General features: G+C 35.8%; 1 protein-coding gene across 2 annotated transcripts; it reads left to right on the top strand.

Moving 5' to 3' along the window:
* Nucleotides 1-27,082, top strand: LOC105320603 (neural-cadherin). 2 transcript variants are annotated; one of them, XM_011418604.4, is made up of 36 exons: nucleotides 1-198; nucleotides 608-1,878; nucleotides 6,642-6,827; nucleotides 7,064-7,325; nucleotides 9,334-9,574; nucleotides 9,873-9,981; nucleotides 10,117-10,246; nucleotides 10,345-10,601; nucleotides 10,714-10,988; nucleotides 11,118-11,582; nucleotides 11,778-12,158; nucleotides 12,361-12,564; nucleotides 12,723-12,915; nucleotides 13,224-13,370; nucleotides 15,288-15,403; nucleotides 15,612-15,785; nucleotides 16,158-16,464; nucleotides 16,576-17,048; nucleotides 17,298-17,539; nucleotides 17,676-17,824; nucleotides 18,086-18,343; nucleotides 18,529-18,744; nucleotides 18,902-19,016; nucleotides 19,115-19,299; nucleotides 19,429-19,658; nucleotides 19,903-20,177; nucleotides 20,312-20,675; nucleotides 20,785-21,018; nucleotides 21,238-21,448; nucleotides 21,925-22,103; nucleotides 22,204-22,507; nucleotides 22,953-23,157; nucleotides 23,295-23,551; nucleotides 23,872-24,000; nucleotides 24,296-24,400; nucleotides 24,542-27,082. In XM_011418604.4, the coding sequence occupies exons 2-36, from the start codon at nucleotides 633-635 to the stop codon at nucleotides 24,793-24,795; spliced, it is 9,078 nt and encodes a 3,025-aa protein (XP_011416906.3). In that variant the 5' UTR covers nucleotides 1-198; nucleotides 608-632; the 3' UTR covers nucleotides 24,796-27,082. The 2 variants fall into 2 exon arrangements, with proteins under 2 accessions (XP_011416906.3, XP_065934772.1); XM_066078700.1 differs by lacking the exon at nucleotides 1-198 and adding an exon at nucleotides 387-468.
* Nucleotides 27,083-27,315: the final 233 nt, after the last annotated feature.

Below are 27,315 nucleotides of genomic sequence, written 5' to 3'. Positions count from 1 at the left end.
AACTTTGATAATTAAAACAAACAAACACTAAGGTATTGTAATATGGTAATTGCATGCGCATTGTATTTCAGGAAATGCGCCTCCAAAGGAGTTTGATGGAATAGCCAAACTCATTTGACACCTGAGCATGTTTTTAAAAGGGTATTAGGATACGAAGCCAAAATGGATTTAAAATGTGTATGTGAATTGAGATTAAAGGTCAGTATAAAGATGTGAGAAACATAATTATCAAATCGCTTTAACGACGTGCTTCTCTTAGAATAATGTTGTGAGATTTCGCTAAGCCGACATTTCGGAAATCCGTAGTTTATTCAGTTATTGAGATACTTGGACAAGAGCTGCACAAGATTCTGTTGCACAGAGAGGTTTCATCTTCATCAAATCGGATTTCGTTTTATTCATATGATTAAGTTGAATGTAAACGTTACTGCAGTAGTGTTCTTAATGCTGATTTATTGACATATGAAGGTTACATTTAGATCTATATATTGACTTTTTCCCAATTTACTGACTAGGGCTTCTTATAATATGTGTGGGTGAAATTGAAGAATGCAAAATATATGCTTTTCTGCTTTAACACATTTAAATTTTGATTTTTTTATTGCAGATGTAAGAAAGGTTAAAGAAACATCATGAAATCAATGGGATGGAATGGGCCCAGTGCGTATGTGATATGTTATCTGACAATAATTCATTTTTGCTGTATCAACAATGCTTTTGGAGAAACCAATTCATTAGTGATTCCTTTTATCATCCCAGTGAATTCTTTTATTACAAAACTTTCCACCAGCCATGCAGAATTCAGCATCAATGACAAGCTAGCAAATTCTCTGTTTGACATTTCTAAGGATGGAAGTTTAGCAACGAAAAAGGAACTTATTTCACATGCTGGAAGATCTTTCACATTGAGTCAATCAAATGATAATCTAGAAGATCCATTCTTTGACACAATCCATCTAAAAATCAGTACCTCATGGAATTTGAAATCATTTACAAGTCAAACATTTCATGGAATGATTCGAGAGAATTTGCCACTTGATTCAGAAGTGAGATGGAATGAAAACATATCAATCCATTTTGATGCAGCAAAATTCACATTGGAACCCACATCGAAACATTTTAAATTAAAAGTATTAAAATCAACAGACTCCTCAGCTGGATCTCAAGTGAAAGTTTTGACTACAAGTGAAACAGTTCATGCCAGTGATAGGGAACATGTTTTTATTTTAAAAGCTTGGATAAATCATATAGATTTCACATCAACTATTTTAAAAATCAAAGTTATAGATGCCAACGACTGCATTCCAAAATTTTCAGAAAAGGTTTATCACGCCACAGTTGGAGGAGACATCACACATGCACCTCGTAATAGCATTCTGAAAGTGTCAACTACTGATCAAAATAATGATAAGATAATTTACAGTTTAGATGACTCCTCAAGTTTTTACATAACTCCAAATTCTGGCCTTTTGTTCTTAAAAGAAGTACATCCCGGATTTCATAAATTAAAAGTGTTTGCAACAGATACCAATGGAAATCAGTGTTCTGCGTTTGTTTCGATTCATGTCCTCTCTAGTACCCTCAAGTTTAGACCATTCCATCAGATTTCAAAAAGACAAACAAAGATCATGACAGTAGAAAAAACGTATGTGGTTCTAGAAAATCAAACCGCCGGAACAGTTGTCTTCGGTGTTGCCTCGAAACCTCCCCCACCCGCAGGAACTGAATTCTACTCCATTCTCTATGACTCTATTGAATCATTTCAAGTGGATACAAGGGGAAATGTCTACCTAAAAAATGGCCTGACCCTTAACTATGAGAACCCACGACATAGAAATGTCACCATTCGCTTCAAGATCACTTCATCGCTATCTCAAGGTATAACGAGTTCTTTGAAATAATTGAAAGAAATGGAAATATAGACGTGATAGGAATGTCTATAATTCTAATATATTATAACCATGTCTAATAGATAACCATCTTTTAATTATGATGCATATATTTTTAAGAAATGCTTTGATAGATACCATTTTATGCTAGATACAACATTTTATAGAATCCATTCTTTGTTGAATTTTGAATTTTGCCTTATGTATGTATGCTCATGTGCAATCTTTCAATTTGAAACATTTCTGAAATCCAGAATTTTACCTCACAGAAACAGAGGTTTGTAATATGCCTATGGTCAGTGGGGTTTAAAACAATTGACCTAAAATTTTATTTCTGTATGATAGATAGGCCTAGTTTTCTTCCTCTTCATTATTAACAATTAATTAACTTTTGGGAAGTTGAACATATGACATCGATAATTGGAAAAAAATGTATCCATTTTATTGATTACTGTTTCAAATTATTTATAACAATTTACCATTTCAAATTTACAATATTCAAACAGGGGTAGAAATTAATGTATGCTGTGTGAGTTAATTGCTAGTAGCTGCTATATAATGCATGCGTGCAATTTTAATATTGATCACTGACAAGCATCTTTCACCGAGTTGCTGGATGTGAAATAATTACGGTACATGTAGTATCAATTTTATACAAACCATGCATAAAGGGCTTATAAAATGTACTTTATTACTTTTCAGTTGTTATACACTCTTTTTCTGCATATTTACAAGTCTTTATAGATTATATGGTAACCATCTTGTAATGAGAGAAAGAAAGGGGAAGAGAGAGAGAGAGAGAAGGTGGGAGAGAGTAATCCTTTTAACACATCACATCAGTCGGTCTCTGCTAGTAATGAGTCTTCCAATCTTTCTTTGAAACTGGAAAGCCAGGTTTCTAGAATTGGATTATCTAGACCTCCTACAGGGCCTTTACAAAGCAGATAGAAGTAGCTCAGAGCCCTAGGGTCGACACAGGCCTATAATTACCCACCTCTCTGTCTTTTATAGTTTGTGTTAGATTGACAGTCTTTGTAATTGTCACTATAAAACAGGTCTTTCAACATCAAGAGTTACAAATGATGGACACCAGAAATACCGCGGCATCTGTTTTATTTAGAAATTTCAATCTGTTATAAAATTCTATATTAAAGAAATATGTCATGAATTTTTTTAATGTGTTTGACAGTTTGGGCATTTAGATATTATGTGAAGTTAGCCTGCATTTTTATTGCATAGGAGTTTATTTAGGGTTTATCTCTAAATCAGACATGTGGCATGCTAATTTTTGTGTTGCATAACATTTCCCTGAGTCATACTCCAGTATCTCTTGTTGAGGGTATTTCAATTCACTCATTACAATAATGAGAAGACTAACAAGATAACATGTTAAGACAAAAGAGAATTAATTGCCTTAATGAATGTAAGTGAGAATAAATTTGATAAAGTGGTAGGAATTTTTAAAAATAATTTGTTTGGGAAAGGACTTTTTTGAAGGAGGGATGGGGGGACAAATTTTAAATGCATTAGAAATTTACCAGTGACTGCAGAGATTATACAGTGGTTTAATGGATGGTGCAAAGTCTAGACAGGAAAGCTAGAGTATAAACAACAGCTCGGGGTCACTCAGGGTTACAGAGAGCAATTACAGCTGTTAGATAGGGGTCAGAATTGTCAGGGTACTAGTGCCATGTGCCATAAACACTCCAGTAATTTATGAGCTGTGAAATTCACCCTCCTTTCATTGTTGATGATGGAAATGAGGATTTCTATGACCATCCAAGAATGGGTGCTTGCACCTGACACATTTATAACTGCTTTAATTATTAGGTAGAAAGCGTTTTGTTGTAAGGCCACTTTGCATGTGTCAGCTTGACCAAATCCAGGTGTAAACACAAGGGAAGTCAATGCCCAGTCTTCTTACATTGTTTCATATCACTCTTTGCAAATTTGGTTAAAGGTACTGTTTTAACTTAGGTGTTTTTGCAAAGGAGTGAAGTTTGAACTTTATAATACTTTTACGTGATCTAACTGTTAAATTGACTGTACGTTGTGCCAGAGTGTGCCAGTAAAGAACATATGTAACAACCAACATTGGTATCTCCTTGTGTCTGTCACAAGAAATACTCTCTGGTTTCCATCTAGTATACTGTGTTAGTGTCAAAACATGTATATTGCCCTTGTAAATGACTCAGGACAGTGTAGATATGTGTACTGTGACCTTTATATTGTAGATGGTGATGAAATCTCTGTAAAAACTTCATTCATGTCCAGTTGTAAATGCCCATTTAACCTTGTTTCTTGTCTTGAGCAAGATTGAAAGTTATAGATTTTACAATGTTGAACACATTGTTAATCAATAGACTTATATTGCAGAAATAAATCCATTTCTAACGCTGTTAATCTTCCCATTAGAAGGAGAAATGACACCAAGTAGTATTGAGCTGAAGATGAATCATAGATCAAAGAAGTTGTATTCCACAGTCATCCCTGTGTTCTTTAGATTTGCCCCTTGTTTCATCCAGTCTGCTCAGAGCTCAAGATTATTCTCCAACATGCTCTGATAATTGATTTGATGTATTGTAATGGGAACCCTTATGATGGAGTCCTAATTACCATGGTAATTAGATTTTGAGGTCTGCATGCTGCACAGGAGACCCCTGACTAGAACAGGTCTTTGGCCATCAATCACATTCTTCATGTCACCCGATCTCTTTCTGAACACTTGTGGGGGAAAATGTTGCGTAAAATCTTGGCAAGATTCGAAGATGATTTTCAATCTTAACTTTCTGCAACTATGATGTCCAATAAATCAAATTACCTAAATGTGCCCACAAGACTTGCGTGGAGAAAATTTACTCACAATTTTGATTAAAAAATCAATAACTTTCACATGTTGTTTTAAGGCATTAAATCAAGAACCTGCTTCAGGGTACAAACAATACTAGTCAAGTGTAAAGATGTTTTTTTCCTTCCCTTTATAAGATACAGGCATGAAATCCATCTTTTTCTCCAAAATAATACTTAATACATCATACATATATGTGATGCTAGTCTAAGATTATTGCAATATTAATTATACATGACAATTAAGGCTTGTTTTTCTAAGTTGTGTGTAAAATAAATGTATGATCTAGATAACAGGTATCTAAAGGCAATATTTCAGAAATACATGTACCAGGTATTGATGAAAAAAAGTATTAAAGATGGAAAACTGAATAATTAATTTTCTTCCTTTTAATGAAAAGAAAAAAGGTCTCATACATGATAGAAAACATTCTCCCCATAGTAAGAAATGTCTTGATCGATTGTGTGCGAGTCAAGAAGAGTCACCTTATAAATTGATCTGGATGTGACAGAAGAAAATAAACTCAGTGGCCATCACACGCAGGCATGTGGAACTCTTTGAATAGGGTCACCAATCAATAATAACATGCACATTTCTCTTACGAACTCAGGAACTAATTAAAGATCACTAAAGTGTGAGATGATCTTTGTGTATAGAGAAGAATGCATTTGTATTAGAACCATTTTAACAAGACCTTGGACTTTCGGTTGGACGTAGCTTTCTATTTCATGTGTCAAAACAACTTAAAAATGACACAGTTTTAAGCGAAATATGCACCGATTGCGCAGTCTTAGCTCAAAAGCTAGACAAATCTTGTTGATTTCAAAGAACCGTGGCTGAGTGGCCAGCAATGAAATAGACAGGCCTATGTCACATTGCTGTTTGACACAACTACCCAAAGTCCAAGCTCGATCTTGTTAAGATGGTTCTAATTATTACTTCTATCCCGAAACCTTCTCCTTTGCTCAGGTCTCTTTATTGTGAACCGTATATTTAAAAGAGAAACAAAATTAAATTGGTAAGATTCTTGGAAATATGAGCCTTATAGTCTTATTGAGCAATCCTTAATTGATCAGAAAGGCAGAAAATGTGTTTTTCATATTTTTCATTTATGTTTTAGTATCACTACAAACTCTAAATTATTTATCAAAATATTGATGAGAATTTTGTTAAGCAATAGAGCTTCATGGTTCAGTTCTGCTGCATCAAGTGCCAATTTTGCAAGTCCTGCAAAAAACTCTGCTCAGAATTTGAATGCTAGCACTCTGTTCTGCTTTTGTATCGACCAGGAGGAGGCTTGCAAGGATTGATGGTCCAGCACCACTAGTATCATCTCTTGATGTATTGATCAAACCCAGAGAGTCTAGAAACAAAGCATTCTGCTACAGTCGGACACATTCTAATGCACTCAAATAATGAAAGCAATTATATCACAGACATCAATAATGCACACTGATCAAGTCCAACTATGATGATGCAATATTGAAATGGAAGTGTTGGATGCCTTGAAACATGTTGGCATAAAGTAATTGAAAATTTCCAGATCTGTTGATTGAACAGGCTCATTTTATGAGCTATTATGCTGTGTTGATGAAACTTCTGCAAGGGTATTATTGATACTCTTTGTGTCAGTATTTAGCCATACACATAAATACAACTATCGTGTAGGATTGCCTTTATGTCTAACAGAACAGAATTGATGCAGTTCGATGTATTTACCTTAATTGTTTGTGATACTGTTAACAGGGTTGTTATAAACAAGTGACAAATTCTGAGCGATATAATGAATCGTGATTGCTTTAAATTATGCATGTAATATAATATATTTATAAATGAAGTGTAAGAATATTCTATTTCAGTATTTTATCATCTTGTTTGATGAAAAAATCTCCTTAAATTTTTAGATGTCCAGATATGGACTGTGCATTTGAATGTAACAGATGTAAACGATGAGAAACCCAGATTTGTGAATCAGCCCCGCCCTTTCTTGGCCACAGTGCCTGTCAATCCGAGAGTCGGGCAACTCGTGTATGAGCTCCTGGCAACAGATCCTGACACAAACTCAGACATCCATTACAACCTTGAGTCTGGTAATGATATAAAGATGATAGATATAATATTCCTCAACATTAATAATATCTTTCAAAACTGTCTAGAGGCTTCTTTGCCAAAACATTTTTTTTTTAAAGAAAACCTGTTTGATTCCACCACTTTTGTTTATAGTTCTAAGCAAATTAAGGATAATTTAATTATACATGTACATAACTAAACAATGCATGTCTCTGTATTTTGTTCTTTTACCAATAAAGTTTAATTTACTCTGTAGCTGGTGAAGGAAAGTTTACCATAGAGCACATAGAAGGAGACTTTGGTCGCCTCGGTCGAATTGTAACAACAGTCAGCGGAAATGGACAGTTCGAGCCCGGTCAGATCTACGACCTTGTGGTGTCGGCTCAGGACGTTGCCGCCCCCGGGGTCCAGAAGTCCAACTTCATGGTGGTCAGTGTGCTGGTTGGATCAAGGCCGCCACAGTTTTACCGAGAGCAATATGTAGCTTTTATCGCGGAAAACAACCAGCCGGGATATAAGTAAGGAAACGAGCATATAGTAAATGTCATGACAAACATAGTTTACTCAAAGTAAACCAATCTTATTTGCATGTTACAATACTCTGCAAGGTTTTTGAGATATTTATTACCTCACGATTATTTCTCACTGCAAATTAACATGTATCAAATGCATGGACAATTTTGTACATATGCTCGGTTGTGAAAACTGTGTATATCACTGGGAGCTAGTTTATCTCTGGTTTATCCCAAAACAAAGACATCACAATAACTGGTTTACACTTTAATACACTGGTACTTGCATCTTTTGGTGTTCTTTTAGTGTTCTTTTAACTGTTGAGTTTTTGGTGGTTTTTCATTTTTTTGCAGCACCAGTCTTTAATGCATGTGTTTGCTGTTGGATAGAGTGTATATATGCAAATACCGTAGTTAGAAGATTCTTGTGTTTGTATGTATTGAATACCTGGTTGTGCAGGACTAGAAATTTGTTATACAATGTAAAATATATATCGGCCAAATAATTTGTTTTTAGCAATGAAGATTAAAAAGAGCATTTTTAGATTTGGCACTGTTTAAACTCTCATACATATACATACAGGCCAAATTCTATTAACTGAGTCAGCAATTAGAAAATAGGAGTTGCCGTTTAGCAGTTTTTGTGATGTGTTTTATGGGTAACTGTCACACCCTTATCAGTTTGGGTTAGGTCAGGCTGGTGCTTTTTTTAATGATGCAGTGGTATGTGGTCTTGTGACTATAAATACTTAGATAACTTTTCATTTCCTTCCATGTGGTTCTTTTCTCCAGGAGAAGTACCTTTTAGCTTTAGATAAGAAACACACAAGCTGTGCTTTTGGCTGCTCTCCTCAAAATATATGATATTAAATCAATTTACAGAATATTTTGCTATATTAATGAAATGCAGTGACTCTCTCAGATAGTACAAAGTTCTAGGAAGAGCACGGTAATAAAATTATTATTGTAATTTCAATCTGCAAAACTAAAAAAACTGATATCGAGGAAATAAGGATTTTATTTGTTGTCTAAGAACAAAGAGCAAGTTTGCATTTAGAAAGAAAGTTAACACCTCAGTGTCTAAAATTAGATTCTTAGTTGAAGGGAAGATCACGCAGTTTTCAATTATATGCATCCTTCATTTCTAGTACACTGATGTAGAAATATATTTGAGCACATTAGATCTGCTCTAGCTATCAAGTTTATCTCTTTCTGTAAATGTAACACCTCAACTCCACAGCAATTTGCAAGCATGATGCTTTTCTTATGAGGATTTTGTAGAGTGATTGCAAAATTCTAAAAGAAACTCAACCCTCTCTATGTATTGAGTGTGAGCAATTTGTTTACATTATCATGGATTTGTAAAGCCTGGTAGATTTCAACAGTGCTATAGCAGATGATGGTATCGTGGTAAAATACAGCTGCACTTACTGTAAATTGTGTTATGGAAAAAAACTCATTGCTCCATAAATCCCATCCCCCAATATAGGGGAATTGAAAATAACTGGAAGCTACATTATAGATTTTTCTAGTGATGTTAGATTTTATATACCAATTATAGCTTTATTTGTTCTGCAAAAGATTCATCTAATTTATTTAGAGCACTTGTTTGTTGGGTGTGTATGGAATTTGAGCTCATCTATTTTACACATATATTGTGTTATTATAAATGTATACTGCCCTGCCTTCTGAAAAGTTAATACAGATCTGTGATGCTGGTGCTATTTCTGGTTAAAAAAAATAAAAGCCTATTAAAGTTCATTGATAATCAAATTGGTCAAGTTAAAGGGACTTGGACACGATTTGACATAAAATGCTGATTATGGTACTTAAATTATTATTTAAAAAGCTTTTTGTAGTGGTTCAAACAGGTGTGATGATAGCAAAGATTGCAAAAATATACAGCTGCATTCTATATTCTGTAAACAAAAGAGTTATTTTACCTCTTCAACATAGTTTTTATCGTTAGCATCTTATGATTTATATTTCTACAATTTTGTTGTTTGTAAAACAGATTGCAGTCTGAAGGCACAACTCTCATCGTCCAAGCCAAAGCTTTCCAGTCCAAGTCTGAGAAAGGAGTGGTGGATTACCAGCTCACAGACAGTAGTGGCTACATCAGCTCCGTGTTCTCCATCAACTCGGACGGCGAGATCGAAGCTCTACAGAGTCTGGACTATGAAACTTCTCCTCACTCTTATTCACTCAAGCTTGTGGGAACGGAAAAATCTACAGGGCTTAGTAGTGCCTCCCAGGTATAACTTATGTTCAGTAAAACATAATTATAGCTTATGATGAATTTAAGGTTATGGCAATGGCAGTCTCAATGCCCTTTTCTTAAAATTGTATTAAAAAACAAATCGGATGTAAAGAGTTACAGTTATAACAAATCAATATTGAATATTGCTGGCACATTTTTATAAATGTATTTTATTGTAAACAAAATTCTGTTTTTGATATTAATTGATTTTAGATCTATTCTATCATCTTTGGATTTTGGTACATATATGGAAAATGTCAATTGCCCAGTAACTTATTTATTCTATGTTGCAGCTGATTGTATACCTTGAAGATGATAATGACAATGCTCCAGTCTTTGAACTCTCTACCTACACCAATGTCACAAGTGAAGGCACACCTGTCAACTCCCTCCTTTTTTCAGGTAAGACTTGTTGGACAAGTCACTAGTTATTGCATTTCTCATTTTCTGATGGAAAAAATGACAATATTAATCAGTTCAGTCCGTTAAATTGAATGCAAGATTATTTGTCACATGGCATCTTTTTGATAATCGTAGTGACTGCAACAGACAAGGATTCTGGGTCCAATGCTGAGTTGACATATACTGTCAGCGATGATAATTTTGTCATTGAAACAAGGAGAGACAATATCACTGGAAAGTACATTGGGGATTTAAGGGTAGCAAAGTAAGTGAATTTTTTTTATAGAAAACAAATCGCTAAATCAGACTTCACTATAATTATTTGCTTTTGGAAAATCCCATTTATTTAATATTTGTTTTTAGGAAACTGGATTACGACAGCAGAGCAGACCGTCAGTACAAATTTGATGTCAGGGCCACAGACCATGGTAACAAATCATTCTCTGGACAGGCCAGTGTTGTCTTGTATGTCACTAACATTAATGATGAGGCCCCAGTCTTCAGTGAGGAAAAGGATGACATTGTGGCTAAAATACGAGAAGATCAGAGAGCTGGGAGCTACGTGACCACAGTACAAGCAGTGGACCCAGATGGAGACAATATCAAGTACTACTTCTCTCGTAAGTGAACTTAAATGGTAGTTAATAATGTAAAGGAAGACTGAAATCTATTAATTGTGAATACTATCATAGTAACTAATGTGTATAAGTATTTTGTATCAATCTCTTTCAGCCAAACACCAGAATGCAGAAAATTTGTTCCAGATTGAGCCAAATTCAGGAATAATAACTTTGACCAATGCCATTCCACCCAGTATCCCAAGTTATGTCCTGAATATTACGGCGTATGATGACGGAAGTTGTTGTGGGGGCTACCCTCGTCTCAGCAGCAGCTCCTTTGTCATCATCATGATTATGGATATCAACAATAACAACCCCACTTTCCCTAGTTGTACCTATGCTCCATCTGTGTTAGAGAACCAACCACCCGGAACCAGAGTTGTTGATGTAAGTACAATTGATCAGAGAAAAAGGACTGTCCGAGATGATGTTCTTATATTACTCTCTCATTTGATGCATTCAAAATTTAGGGGAAGATTCATTATGTGTTTATTCTTATACATTTGTTTAATGAAGGTTACAGCCACAGATCCAGACAGAGGAGAAAATGGTAAAATCACCTACTCTGTAGTGACACCCAACAACCAAGAACAAAACTTCCAGGTGAACGCAGAGAATGGCACTGTCTATACCAAAAAGATGTTTGACCGTGAAAGTGAGGCTGGTCTGCGTGGTTACTCGGTCACTATAAAAGCAGAGGATCATGGGGAATCTCAGCAACTGAACACACTGTGCACATTTTGGGTTAAGATTAAAGATTTGAATGACAATCCCCCATTATTTGATACAGAGTCATACATGCAGACAGTTTTGAGGAGCACGAGTGTCAACAAGAGAATTATGGGAGTTCTAGCTGTAGACAAGGACAAAGAAATAAATGCTGAAGTGCAGTACTCGCTGGTAGATAACCCTGGGGAATATTTCAGAGTGGATACAGACACTGGAGGGCTTTATCTTCAAAAATCTCTCTCAACTGTGCCGGTAAGGCAATTTAATAATATTTATGATAAATGTATTTGTAGCAAAAATGATATGGGATAAAATATTTCCCAATGTACATTTGCATTTCCTGATGTTTAGCCAGTATCATTTTCATTTTTGCATTCAGTCTTGTTTTTGAAGCAAAGGAAATTTTATTTCTTACAAATGATGATAGAATTGACATTTTTTCCCCAGCATTACCAAGAGAAAATCATGCTTCGAGTAATGGCCAAAGATAAAGGAATTCCTCCTCTCTCCTCAAATGCCACCATAACAATTACCTTGACAACTGGAAATCAAAACCCTCCCACTTGGAATGAGAACTACGAAGGTCAAACCTACCTGGTCAATGAGACGTCCCCTATTGGTTACCCTATAGCTACGTTTAGCGCCACATCCCATGTTGACCCTCCTTTGGATGGAGTTAGCTTTGCCCTAGTTGATTCCAATGGCAATTCCCAGCAGATGGTTGAAGATTTCAGGGTAGATTCCCAAGACAGGACCATGAAGTTGAAGGTGGCCAACCAACTGGATGTCAGTGTGAAGAGCCTTTATACACTCAGGCTGAGAGTCACAGTAAGCAATTTGCCTACTTAATGTTTTTTATTGGCTTTATGGAAATGCCAATTTATAGATATTTTAAAAAATATATTCATTTTCTAATCTTAATTTGAACTTGATTTTTTGTCAGAAATACAGTACCAAAGAATTTTAATAAATTTAGGGCCGAGTACACAATTTTGGTATTTTTGATGCAGAAATAAATTTATAATTTTAGAATCAGGGACTGACTCCTCTGTCAAATGAGATCCGGATCACTGTTAAAGTTCTGGACATGAATAACAAGCAGCCACAGTTTGAAGGATTGGACCCCACTCTGAGTAACTCCTACAGAGGCAGTGTTCCAGAAAATGAAGATGCTGGCCAGTCTGTTATAACAGTCAAAGCTGTGGATCCCGATCTCCAGGAACCAAACAATGTGGTAAGAAATGACATAAATTTTCAGTTTTAAAAAATGTAATTGGTTTTCAAAATATTTAAAGCCTAGTTAATTTGTACATGTATTTGAATTAAGTTTGGCTATCTATTCTCTATTGGTATTGAGACTAAAATTTTACATATCATTTCATGGATGTTTAGGTAAGCTACAGTCTGGTCCCTGATAAGTATGGCGCCTACCAAAAGTTTCAAATTGACCCCCAGAGAGGATTGATCTCCACCAACTACACATTTGACAGAGAAACCCTCAAAGTGTATTACATCACCGTAATGGCCCAGGACGGAAGGGCTTCAGACACTCCTTATCACGAGCCTCCGGGAACACCCAACAGTGGTATGTCTTTAATTATTGGCACAAAAAGTAGTTCTCAGTAAAGGCCATTTGCGCTGATGAGCATTTGCACACCGTTGTCTTTTAGTTTACTCAGAAATTTGCAAAGCTGTGTCTTTTAGTTTACTCAAACCAAATTAAAGTTGGAACAGTAAAGATAAGTTTGTTTAGTGGCACTAAATGATGAACAAAGGTCCTCCCATTATGTAGACCTTTCTCCAGCTGTGATGATGTCTCAGTATGAGTAAAAGAACAATCTGAATACTCAGTCCATTTAGAATGTTGTCATGATATTGGGGGTTTTTTTTCAGCCACTACACAGGTAATGGTGACCATTGCTGACAAGAACGACAACACTCCCTACTTTGAGAAGTTACTGTATGAGAAGGAAGTGGACGAACAGCCAGCAGACAGCAGTAAATCTATTCTCACAGTCAAGGCCAGGGATATCGATGATGGTAAGCTCTGAAAGAGAAGGAGATTTCTATCTTCTTGAACAGAGAAGAAGATTTCTCTTTACTTTTTTAACTTTTTTTGTACATTCCTGCTCTCTAGAATCTTTTGTTTGTAACTGCCTTTAATTAACTTTCTTGGGATCGATAATCCTTCTTATTAGAAGACCATCATGATGAAAATAAAAGATTGACCTTTAAAGATATTGAAAACCCAACACTTTATCAACATTTATCTGTGATGACTGAACAGTTCATTATCTCTTTGTTTGCAATATACAGTGGAGCCTCAGTTATCCGGACGCTTTCTTTTCCCAAGTCCAATCGTCCGGATAGGTGAAGCGTCTGGATATCTGAAATGTGTCTATTGTTGTCATGAATGATAAATATGTAATTGTATTCAATGGCTCCCAGTGTTGATACAAGTTTTTTTTGCCTTTCATACCATATAGCAACACATACTAGAGTTGTCTATTGATATGAACGTTTTTAAATATAAAGAACTCTGCTTTATTTAATTATTTTGTCATTAAATATTAACCAGACAATAATGATAACCGAATCTAGCTAAATTCTTTGTGTCCAAGTGTGATATGTGTGTGATACACTGTTGTTCGCAATTTTTCAATTTTTGAAAGTGATTTGGGAAGTCAGTGTGGTTATACAAGCTACTCATGAGGTAGCTGCAATAATGTAGCCCTCTCCCGATTTTTTTTTTGGGGGGAGAGGGCTACAACTCCATAGGATCTCCGTAATGGTGCAAGTGCAGGAGTGAATCACTCCCGCAACGATTTCGTCTCAAATCGTATATATAAATGACAATAACATCTGCATTTCTTACCTGAACTCAAATAATGCAGATGTCTATGGCATAAATTAATCCAAAAATATTAATTATAGTCCATTTATCTGTTATTTTTCGTGTATGTCAACAACGCAAGTTGAATTTGTCCGCCATGTTTACTGACCTTGACCGGTTTTATTTTGGGACAGCCAATGGGAATTTAGGAGCGGATCTTGAACTGAATATAGGAGTTCCCCTATTTTAAACATAATTAACGCGGTAAATATGAATTTTCCATTATATACCATTTCCTTAAATGATGTTTTAGTGATAGAGTGAGGTAAGATCGATTATTTACACTGACATTCACGTTATCAAGCACATCAAAACTCCAAGCGTAAACCCCATAAAATCACGCGAGAATCATTGTCATGGCTGCTGAAAAAGACGACTGGTAAACATGCTGATGTGTTTTATCTGGTTTCGATTTATATACGGTTAGTTTGTTCAACCTGAATTAAAAAATCATTTTGTCTAAAGGAAGTCAAATATAAAATCGATCTTTTCAAACCGAAGTCAGTCGCATTAAAAACTTAATTTTGCACCATTACGGAGATCCTATGGAATTGTAGCCCTCTCCAGTAAACATCAGATATAAAAAATCGGAGAGGGCTACATTATTGCAGCTACTCATGAGGGTCTAGCACGTTAAAAAAAGGTGTGAAACTTAATTGACAGGGGTAATCTTTTGTACTGAGTAGGGTATCATCAAATTTTACCGTCCGGTTAAATGAAGCAAGATTAGTAGTAAATCAGGGTTTTGTGGTAAAAACAGACCGTCCGGATCCGGAACGCGGAATTCCGGATAAATGAGACAAAATAACGTATAAAAAAATCTGTTCCTAAATAAAATCGTCCGTAAACTGAAGCGTTCGGTTATCTGGCGTCCGGATATCTGAGGCCCCACTGTAGTACAACATAGAAAATATTACAGTAAAATGTAAACATTCTTAATCGTAACATCCAACTATGCCTAAAATTTCTTTTAAAAAAATTTGGAACATATGCTTGTTGTCATTTACCATGGTTAGGCTGTACTTCAAACATTAAGTTGAATGTGTTTGGTTGTTGTATTGTAGCTGATACTCTCACCTACACAATTACTAGTGGAAATACAGGCAATGTCTTTGGCATCAAGTCCAAAACAGGGGACATCTATGTAGCCAAGGATTTGGATTTTGAGACTCCACCAAATGTAAGATCCATTTTCATTTTCATCCTAAAAAATCTGTGTATTGTAGAAAAAGAAAAATGATTTCCATAGGCAATTTTTTGGGGGGTTTCATCATAATTACATTCATACAAAATTATTTAGCATAATGGTTATACATACATAACTGTTCATAGATAATGATGTGTTCTTTGTGATTGAAATCAAATGTTTAATATTATCATTTTTATAGCTGTACAAGCTGAATATTACTGTCAATGATGGCTACCACAGCAACTACACAGAAGTCAAGATCAGGGTGAGAGACATCAATGACAACACCCCCGAGTTTTCCCAGTCTGAGTACATTGTCACCAGCGTAATCGAGGAATATCAACCCCCTCCTGGAGGGCTGTTCCTGATTCAGGTCAAATTCTTACAATAATTTAGTTGTTGGTCAAATTAAATCTCTGTAGTTCTTTATATATTATACCCATAATAATAAAAAAATAATTCAGATCATCAAATGCGTACTGTGATTATATAAGATGTTGTTCAAACTAAATCTCTATAGTCTTTTATACTTAACCCTATAATAACATATAATAATTGAGATGAAATGCTTGCAGTAATTTTGATTTTTGTCGAATTTAATCATAGTCTCATTTACATAATACAGTTGTGAAATAACTACAACTACAGCTGTATACATGTATGTATGTTGGATATCAAAGACGAGATGAAATTAAAAAAAAGAACATTCTAGTGGAACTTCATGCTTTGAAATTTTTTTACACAGGTGAGTGCTACAGACAAGGACACATCTAGGCAAACCTTCTTCAGGTACAGTCTGAATACAGAGTATGGTGATACCTTTCAAATCAACCCAAGAACTGGGGTGATAACTCTTCACAAGTCATTGGACCGAGATCTACCGTACGGCCACGCTGAGTACCAGTTTAATGTGCTAGTTGTTGACGAGCCAGGCTCAGAAGGTGCCTTGGTTGGATATGCATATGTCAAGGTCAAACCCCAGGACATCAACGACAAGACTCCTGAGTTTACTCAGGCACTTACTGGTTTTGTTCCAGAAAACTCGGAGAAAGGTATTAAAATTTATAGCATTTTGGATAATGTTTTTAATTGATTTCATTAAGTGTTTAAAAATGATGTCTTTAAGATGTGACAATATAGAATTTATTAAATTTTCTTTGTAGGCAAAATTGTCATGACAGTGAGAGCTGTTGATTATGACTTGGGAGAAAATGGTACTGTATATTACACACTCGGGAACAATCGACCCGCTGATCCACAGACGGGAGACAGCTTGTTTGTGATTGACGGTAAAACTGGCCTGGTCATCTCTAACACGAGAACACTGGACAGGGAGAAAGTCGATCAGTACCTGCTGCCTGTTGTAGCCACAGACGGGGGAAAAGTTCCCTTAAGTAGTACCGCCACTCTAACCATCCAAGTGACCGACAAAAATGACGAGAGACCAAGGTTCAATAAAAAGATCTACAGGGCCACACTGCCAGAAAGCCAGAAATCAGGGCTGATCATCACAGTAGCGGCCACTGACGATGATATTGGAAACAATTCTAAAATCGCATATTCACTGAAAAGTGATCTCAATTTCTTCTCCATCAGCAGTTTGCCTTCCAATAAAGGTGCCCTGAATGTCTATAAGGTAAGTAGACTGAGGGGTTATCAAGATTGATTTTAATTCGTCTAGGGAACGAACAGTAATGATGTCTCTTGATAAGCTTTAGAATTGCAGATTAAATTTTTTTTACAGAAATACATGTACATGTACTTTCATATAAAGCTTTTGTATGTAAATAGTTTGTATTTGCATCCATGTTTAATTACTTTAAATTATTACAATTTATGGATGACATTAAGTGGTTCATTAATTTTGTTTGTTGTATATTTCTAGCCTGTGGATTATGAGGACCCCAATCAAAGGTTTTTCAACCTAACAGTGAGAGCTAGAGACAACAACCCCCTCCATTATGATGAGGCCTACATTGAAATTACTGTCACTGATGCCAATGATGAGGCACCTAAGTTTACAGAGCCAGTCAAGACTGATACATTTCCTGAGAACATCCCAGAAAAGTTTCTGCTCCACACATTCACAGCATATGATAAAGACAGCTATCCCAATAATGAGTTCTAGTAAGTTGTAACCTTGAAAAAAAAAACCACAACAAGATAAAGAATTTTAATTTTAATATATCCTTGGTGAGAATTAGTTTGAAAAGAATGCTTATTCAGAATGTTACTGAATTGTCAGTGTATATTTTTAATTCAGTTTCCAAATTCGGGAGCACTCTGACAGATTCTATGTGGAGCAGGAAGGAAATCAAGCTCATGTTAAGATTCAGGCTGGTTTAGATGGACAGACATTAGATAGAGAGACAAACGACTACTATAGCATACAGGTCTTGGCTATTGATAAAGGTAAGTAACTCTTATACTGTAGAATTATTAGAATTTGTAATGGCTCTATATTCATGGATTTTATGGGTCTGCCTCTCTAATGAATTTACTTTCTTGATGAATTATAACACTCTGTATTATTTCATTAAAGATGCAAGTAAATCTGCAAAAAATGGCCCCCATGAAATATCATAATTCCATAGTACATTGTATTACTTTATCACCCTGTAAAATATGGTTTATTTCAAAGCAATGCATGAATCATTTGTTTCTTTTTTCTAGGCATTCCAGCACAAACAGGTACTGCCACGTTAAGGATAAAAGTGTTGGACATCAATGACAATCCCCCAACGTTTGCAGAGAATTACCGACCCATCGTAATGGAGGAGACGGCTCCTATCGTTACAGTGGGAACCTTCAGTGCCATGGACCCAGATACTCTCATTCATGGTCCGCCATTTGTGTTTGAGCTTCCACCTTGTAAGGAGAATCCCACATGTCACAACGGAGATGAGACCTTTTCTCTCATATTTGACCCAGGTACAATTACGTATTCCCATCTGAATCTCAGTGTAGAAAAGTTTGATACTACTACATGTGCTGCCTTCATTCTCATGATAAAGTTTTGTTTTGATGAATCCTCTCATTGAACTTGCAATTGATTGGTGTTAAAGGCCCTGAGGTACCATTTAATTTCTACATGTATGTTTGAATTACTAATACAGATGGTGCAAAAGGAAATGGAACCTGCACTGTGTTGGCAAACAAAATGTTTCTGAGAGAACAACAGAAGTTTTACTACCTACCGGTCATTATGAGAGACACAGGAGGAAGGAGCAACCACATGAGTGGGACCAGCACTCTGACCATTGAAATCGGAGACAAAAACAACAATCAGCACACTGATGGATACAAGGAGATCTTTGTTTACAACTACAAAGGTATAGAAAACAAATGCATGTACCAATAGAGAACTGTACCAGTAGAAAACAACATGCTTAATGTTTTGATGCTTTGCATATGAAAAACTGTATACACAATGTGTTGTCATTGGCTAGAGTGTGATTATGCAATATTTTGATACGATTTTCATTCAAGGCATGTTTGGAGACATTGAGATCGGCCGAGCCAATGCTAATGATCCGGATGACTGGGATTTCATCGATAAACACTACACCATGATCAATCCAAATGGGATGGATCAATTTTTCAAGTAAGCTAACACATTCTAAAAATGAATTCTTGAATTTTTCTGTGTATTGCAGCATGTTGCATGCATATCTTATCTCCATGAACTTTTTTGACATTCAGTGTGAGTAAAATCAATGGCACCATCACCATGAGGAGAGGAGTACCGACCGGAATATTTGAATTCAAGGTGGAAGTTCATGACTTTAAGGTGTTCACTGAGAAAAATGCCACTGCCACGATCAGGGTAAAGGTGACAGAAATCTCTGATGAAGCCGTGTTTAGGTCTGGCTCAGTCAGATTATCAGGTAGGAAGGACGTGATTATTGATGAGGACGTTTGATTTTCTTACCAGTCTTGTGTAAACAGTCTAAAATACTATCAATTCTAGAGCTTTTTCATACGTTTTTCTTAAATAAGCCTTAATCATTCAACAGGAATAACAGCAGAAGAATTTGTAGAGACATCGAGTGACATATCGGGTCTGAGTCATTATGACAAATTCCGCAGACTCCTAGCTGAGAAGTTGAGAGTAGAGGTGTCATTCGTGGAGATTTTCAGTGTGATGAAGAATGGTCCCTTCACTGATGTAAGGTATGCTGCTCACGGTTCCCCTTGGTACCCGGCTAGCAAACTGGATGGAATCATAGCACTGAACAAAGACGAGGTAATGTATCATCAATAATTAAAGCATATGTAGATATGCTATATTTAAAATGAAAAGCATAAAAAAGAAATTCAAGGAACTTTGATATTAGTATAACCTGTATTTAAGAAGTGCTGAAATTGTTCACTTACAGATATTTTAGAGCGAAAATCATAAATTTTAAAAATGATATATAAAAACTTTTATCTTGAGTAATAGAAGTTGAGGATACATGTTTTATTTACATCCATTTCTTTGTGTGTAGTTTGCTGCAGTGGCTGGGGGTCAGATTGTGATGGTCAACATTGATGAGTGCCAGAAAGAGATCTGTGAGAGTGGGGGCTGCTCAAACATCCTCTATGTGGATGAGAGGAAACCGAGTGTTGTCAACACCAAAACAAAGTCCTTCGTGGGGCTGGGCACCAAGATAGTGGCAGAGTGCCAGTGTAAAGCCAGAGATTTTGCGAGGCCCCTGAAGTGTGCCCCTGACTTTTGTTTTAATGGCGGGACTTGTGTCAAGGACAACTGGGGAGATGTTAAGTAAGTCTGGCATAATTTAGAATCTGAAAGTTAAAAAAAAATGTTTTTAGAAAAGATTAGAAGTATCTGCACATGTACCTGTAAGTACACATCTAAGTAGATTTTGGATGTGTCGGAACTTGTATTTTCCATAGGTGCGAGTGTCACCCAATGTTTGATGGGCCTCGTTGCCAGCAGACAACGCACAGTTTCTCTGGAGGATACACCCTCTACCCTCCCCTGGCTCAGTGTGAGGAGAGCATTACAAGCATAGAGTTTGCTACACTGAAGGAGAGCGGACTTATTTTCTACAATGGCCCTGTGGACAAGATGAAAAAAGGCGACCCACAGGATTTCATTTCATTATCACTGATTCAAGGCTATCCTGAACTGATTGTAAACCATGGAACAGGACCATTGACCCTTAGGGTCATGGGAAAAGATAAGGGAGGCATTACTAGAATGCCTGTCTTGAATGACGGAAACTGGCATCATCTCCACATCATAAGGAAAGGAAGGGTATGTTGCCTTAGTCATAATGTCCAATGTCAATTTACATTTATGTCCATTGATCAATAAAGGTGGAACGTGAACACTGTATATTGTTAAATTTACCTGTGTTTTGTAGGAAGTTACCTTGACAGTTGACCACTGTAGAAATGCTGAGTTTCACGTTCGCAGTGAAAATCAGGAAGATAGGAGACCTTGCGAGGCGACAGGGTCAACATCGGGTCAAAACAAGTACCTCAATGTCAATCAAATGATGCAGATGGGTGGGCGTTACTCCACTCCTGACTTCCCCAAAGATATCACCACAGAAAGATTTGAAGGCTGCATAAGGAATTTGTATCACAATGGAGAGGTAGGAAAATAACTCACAATTTATTATGATCTATTTGTGTACATGTACATACTTATAAGCTTTACAAACCTAACAAGTAGTATTGTTTTATAATTCATCTTTATGTATAAACTTTGCAAATCATAATAAGTGATTACATTTTGAAATATTTATTTTCCTTGATCTTTTGTCAATGCATGATATTTGTGTTATAGTCATTGTGTATTGATGCGTTTTCAGCTCTATGACTTGTACACCAGTTTTAACCACCCTGGAGTGAACCATGCTAATGGGTGTCCTGCAGAAGAATCTGCCTGTAGCAGCATTAGTGGTAGAAAGTGTGGGGACTTTGGTGTCTGTCAGATGGTGACCCTCGGGCAGTCGGAGGTGGAGTGTGTGTGTAAGCCTGGATACCGCCCCTCAAGACCCGGCTCATCAAAGTGTGATACAGGTCTGCATACTGTAAACACTTTACTTCTGGATGTGTATTTTATTTAGTGTTTTTGATGGAAAGCGGCTTCCACCTAATTCATTTCATTGTCAAATGTGTAGATAAAGAGGTACATCAAGAAATGTGCTAAATCAAATCCATGCCAACCTGTTGAAAAATCATTTTCTCTCAAATATCACATGTGTTCAATATAATATGTTCCCAGTATCCCGCACCACTGATTTTATATGAAATCTTTGAAATATGGCTATTTGTAAGAACCAAGCAGAGAGTTATTCATGATTATCTCAGATTTTTATAAGAATTTAAAACTTCTTTCAAAGTTCCTTTCAAATATATGAAAATTCTCTGCTCAAATAATTAATATACCCTTTTAAGAATAGCATACATTACACTAAAGTAAAAACAATTTCTTTACTTTTAATTTCTGTACATCTCTACATTATACATTGTATGCTTTTCTCTTATTATTTTAGAGACGACTGTTGTGGATTTTACCAAGAAAGCCTACATGACATGGATGCTGAAAGACAACTTCTTCAACATGCTAAAGAAAACTACATTAGATGTGCATATAAAATTCAGGACCAGAGATCCTGATGGAGGGGTACTTCTCCACTTGCCTTCAAACTCCTATGAATTCATCTCATTGCAGGTCAGATATTTCTATTGACAATTCATCTGAGTCATTGTATTCAACCTGATTTAGTGCAGGATGTCTGAATTAAAATGTATTGGGTTATTATTTTTTTCAGATTATCAATGGCCATGTAGCTGTGATATACAATCTGAAAGATTATGACAATTCCATGATGGAAAACGTAATATCCCTGTCTTCGGCCCCAGCAGCCAATGGTCAATGGCATAGTCTCTCCATGAAAAGGATTGGTAGATGGTTTCAGCTAAAAATGGATAGTGGAGAGGGTAGATACTACAATGAGACATGGGGTTCTCTGCATGATAGTCAGTTTTTCAACCTGAAAAGGGATCAGATTGTGTCGGGGTCTCTGGTCAAGTTCCGCCCAAATGCTAACTTCCACGGCAAAGACCTGAGAGATAGTAAGTGACAGTTCTCATCAAAATATTGTGTGCTTTCGGCCAAAATGAAGCCATTGTTTGGTTTCTCTGGCACCTCTCCATCAGCTCTAAAATTGCAGCATCAGTTCATTTTTTTGCTTTTTTGTAAAGGGGAATAAATCAATTTTTTGTTCAATTTCAAGCTGAATAATAGAATGTTCTTTTTCAAATTTATGAAATTTTTGGCCCTTAAAACTAAAGATAAATTTTTTAAGGCCTTGTATGAATTTTTATTTTTGAATGAACAACATGCAGGCCAACTGTGGATACTTTCATTAGAGTAATGTGCATTCAAAAGATGTTCTTACAGATTTCTTAACTAAACATATGCATGCTCATGAAAAAATAAATCTTGACAGTGAGTACAGATTGATTGAATTTGAATTTGGAATAGGAATATATTAAATTTTGACATCCATCTCTACAGCCTGTGTAACAGACATCAGGATTAACAATGAGTGGTTCCCCATGATGATGGAAGAGAACGCCCACAGTGAGGCAGCAGAGGTGGACTTGATATCCCAGGTCAAGATGGGCTGTGTCCGCGATGATTGTGCCCATGCCCGCTGCCATGACCTGGGGAAAGCCATCAAACAAATCTGTGTCCCGCTCTGGGGAACCCATGACTGCAGGTAGGTCCCATTTGCTAGCACAATTTGTTCTGAATAAGAGATAAGGAAAGTGTTTTTATCATCAGGAATTTTATTGTACATGTAGAATATGTTAAATTAACAATATGTATACTCATGTAAATTTACATCATGTTTAGATGTCCCCCTGGTAGTAAGCCTGGGGTAGGCAACAGCTGCCTCCAAATAGACCACTGCCTGGGAATCAACCCATGCAAAGCTGGGGGTATTTGTATTAACCTTCCCTTCCCTGGAACCTTCCGATGTCTGTGCCCCAAGGGATGGACAGGCCCAACTTGTAACCAGCAAGCCAGCACTGTGGAAGAAGTGGTGACAGCAGGCGGAATAAAGATGGAGGTCCTTGTGATCATCATCGTCAGCCTGGTGGCTGTCACCTGTAAGCTCTTTTCTTCATTGGAAGGGAAAAACAATAGTCGACAACTTCTTAAATATTGTATTTATTTATGATTGCTTTTTCAGACTCTGTTAGAATTTTATTACTTTTATCTTTTTTTGAAAAAGGGAATTTGATATGAATCAATTTGATTTCTTCTTTCAAATCTTCCAATGAAAATTAGTTATTTGCCTGCCACATTATATATTTAAAAAATAAAATGCTGGCTTAAGAAGATAAAAATTCTTGTTTGGCCTAAATTTATTTTATCTTTTTGAAAAATTGATTCATAAATGTGTAATTTTTGTTACTTCTTATTTCAGTTATTGCTTTCTTGGTGTTCCTCCTCTGGCGATCTCTCAGTAAACAAGACAAGCGGAAGTCCTTCCTTTATGATGACCAGTATGATGACATCAGGGAGAATGTGGTCAACCATGATGAGGAAGGGGCAGGTAAGTCAATGGAAAGAGATTGAGAATGGCAAAGCAAACCTTTTCCACAAACACTTTATAGGTAACGATACTGAAAACATGATATATTTAGCATGTGCAATATTTTGCGAACTTGATTATCAACAACTTAGCATAGATTTGATTAGGTACATTTCTAAATGTACATGGAGTAAAAATTTACATTATTTAGGTAAAGACACTCTCTTCTTAAAACGCTAAATGTATACACAACCAAATGTAATATGTTAACAGAAAGTTTATAGTTATTTCAAATGCATGTACATGAACCTTTCAGGTGAAGAAGATCAAACCTGTTATGACATAAGCAGACTAAGGAAACCAGATTCTACATTTGATAGAGGATACTACTACTCTTCATTGTCAACAAAATATCAGAAAGGTAGCTTGAAATGAAATACATTTTTCATAGTTTGCTAGAAAAAATTAGCTGACTAACTGAATCAGCAGATGTTATTATGCTCTAAACATTCTGTATAATATACATGTATGTATTTCCATAAGCTACCTTTTTATTTGGTAGGTCTACCCCTGGATAGTCCTGAGGTCAATGCTTTCATAGCTGACCGAATCCAGGATTTGAATGAAGATCCGATTACTCTTCCTCATGACAATGTAATGGTGTTCTCGTACGAAGGAGGAAGCAGTACCGCAGGTTCTCTCAGTTCTTTGAACACGAACAGCAGTGACAACGATCAAGACTATGATTACCTTCATGACTGGGGACCAAAGTTCTCATCACTTGCCGTCATGTACAGAGCAGAGGAAGAGGATTAAGGACAGCTCTACTAGGCTACATCATTAATAGTTTTAAAACTTTTTTAAATGTACCAAAGATGTGTTGCATGTGTGCACTAGTCAAGGGACACAATTCTGTTTTTTTGTTGTTGTCTCTAATCTTTATATGTGTGACATTTTTTTAAGAATAGGGTTTAAGTCCAAATTTGCAACGTTGTTAATCAAGTAGTATATGCAATTGGAATTTGTCAATCATCTTAAATGTCTGACTGTAAACAGTACTTGTCTGACTGTAAACAATACTTATTGTCTGACTGTTAACAGTACTTGTCTAACTGTAAACAATACTTATTGTCTGACTGTTAACAGTACTTGTCTAACTGTAAACTGTACTTATTGTCTGACTGTTAACAGTACTTGTCTAACTGTAAACAGTACTCTTTTTTACCCTCTTATAATCATATTCTATTATCATGGTTCCCACTGCATAATACATAATACTACAGCATTAAGAATTGAATAGTCTATTTTCGCACTAGTCTGTTATAAGGTTGTGAACAATGAATTTGTTTGTTTACTGTACTACGCAAGTAATAGCCCCCCCAATCATGGACCTGTTATCCCACCAAACTATAGTGCCAAAGTCATGTCTACAGTAACTTTATAGCCAATGTGAACAAATTTTATGTAAGAAATGATCTGAAAGACTTGAGATTATTGGAAACATTCCACTACTGTCCCATTATAATAACTTTCTGTTATTTATCGAAACATATTGTGTTGAGTCATTTTTCATTCATGGTGTGTCCGTATTTTGCACTTTGCTTTACTTCATGACAATAATGTTGTACTGCTAATGTTAGAGATGAATGTTTGCATCTCTTTTTCTGTACTCACCTACCATAAATGTATTTTGAAATGCTGAAATGTAATTGCCCTTACTTGTGTTTGTATTTGCATTAGCATCATCATTTATCATCATTATCATTCCTAGATGTTAGTGTGTCTGATTGTGAAGGACAAAAATCATGATGAAGTGGGGAAAACTTGGCAACTTAAACACAAAATGACCTCAACGTCTTATTGACCACCATAGGCAATAAAGTTTCAGTGGATAGATACACACTGCCATCTGAGTATATTGTTAATAGAACAGATTTACAATCATGAAGTGTTTCAAGAACAATTTATCATCCTATAAATGTTCACATGTAATATTGATATACAGTGTATTAGTAGATTTATTGTTGCTGGGATATATGGAAGAAAAGTTTTCAAACTGATAGAAAAGCCAAATTTCTGCTAGAGTTGAAGACATTGAACATTCTGATATTTTGCAAATTTCTCTGCATGCAACTGAACGTTTATCACTGTCATTTTGAGAGTTAGCAGTTTTATGACAAAAAGACAAGGAGATATTTATCATTTCTGTTTTAAATGTTTGAGCAGACTTATCATCATCGCCATATTAAATATTAATCATATTTGAGATATTTTAGTAAGAGTTTAAACACGATTGTTGCATTTAGAGTTTTAACAGTCATAATGTGGTCATTTTATGAGTCAAGTTTAGCGTGAAGTATGTTGGTGTTCTAAATTGTATTGCTGTTCCCATGTAGTGTAAGAGTTTTATCTTGTAAATGTGGTGTATTTTTACAAATTATCAATGTTGTTTGTTGTGCATGACAATGTATGGAGAAACATGTCGGAAGATAACTCTCTTTCTCCGCTGTGTTGCTGCAATATTCACACCAAGTGAATTCTTCTGTCAATGAAGATGTGACTATTTCTATCTGTGCTTGAATATGTCACTTTATTGCAAGGTGCTTTAATTATCCTGAGTAGGTGCAATTTTCTGTATATGCCAGTATTTTGCCAGCTGTATAAATGTTTTTGCTGTATTACATTTGATTATTTTGGGTCATAATTGGTTGTGAGTTGGTTATCTTTTTTTTCTTTTTTTAAAAAATCCTTTTTTTTTTGCTTTAATGTTTAAATCTGTTTTATTTGGATAATTTACACATGATTTACTATATCTTGTTTTTATTTTCTAAGATAATACTTGGTGTTGATTTTCCTGATTTTTTATAGACAGGGTGCTGTAAGATTTGATAAAGGTTGTCAGTATTTCAGATTCAAGTCATTATTTCCTTTTTTCCGTCTTAAGTGTGTGCAATAGTTTCAATCATGTCTCTTTATTTTACTGTTCACGTTTTAAGTTGTAAAAGCTTTACTGCTTCGGTAGTTTTAATACCAGATCAGAGCGTTGTGAATTATTGTTTATCACCATCTTTCATATTTTTAGATAAAACATAAAAGGTAAACAGATAGTGTTTGTTCTTTTTATTCACTGCATTTCCAAATGATTCCAACATATTATATCAGTCAAATCTGATAAATAGTTGTGAACAATCAAAGCAATGTAAGCAAATAGAACTTCATATTAAAAGAGTCGAACAATATATCAAATCTATTTTTGAGTTACCTTTTGACGTAATATTGTGAAGTCATGTGACAGGATATTTCTTTCTTGTACCCTGTCGTCTCTTTGACGTGCCT

This window comes from Magallana gigas, chromosome 3, assembly GCF_963853765.1.
Source record: "Magallana gigas chromosome 3, xbMagGiga1.1, whole genome shotgun sequence".
Classification (NCBI taxonomy): Eukaryota; Metazoa; Mollusca; class Bivalvia; order Ostreida; family Ostreidae; genus Magallana; species Magallana gigas.
This window is presented reverse-complemented; position numbering and strand designations above follow the sequence as displayed.

What these genes read in the sequence shown, in the direction of transcription:
- LOC105320603 (XM_011418604.4), top strand. Translation starts at nt 633, where the DNA reads ATGAAATCAATGGGATGGAATGGGCCCAGTGCGTATGTGATATGTTAT. An exon ending in CCGGAACCAGAGTTGTTGAT is followed by an intron (nt 10,989 to 11,117) that starts GTAAGTACAATT and finishes TGTTTAATGAAG; the next exon opens with GTTACAGCCACAGATCCAGA. An exon ending in ATTTGTATCACAATGGAGAG is followed by an intron (nt 21,019 to 21,237) that starts GTAGGAAAATAA and finishes ATGCGTTTTCAG; the next exon opens with CTCTATGACTTGTACACCAG.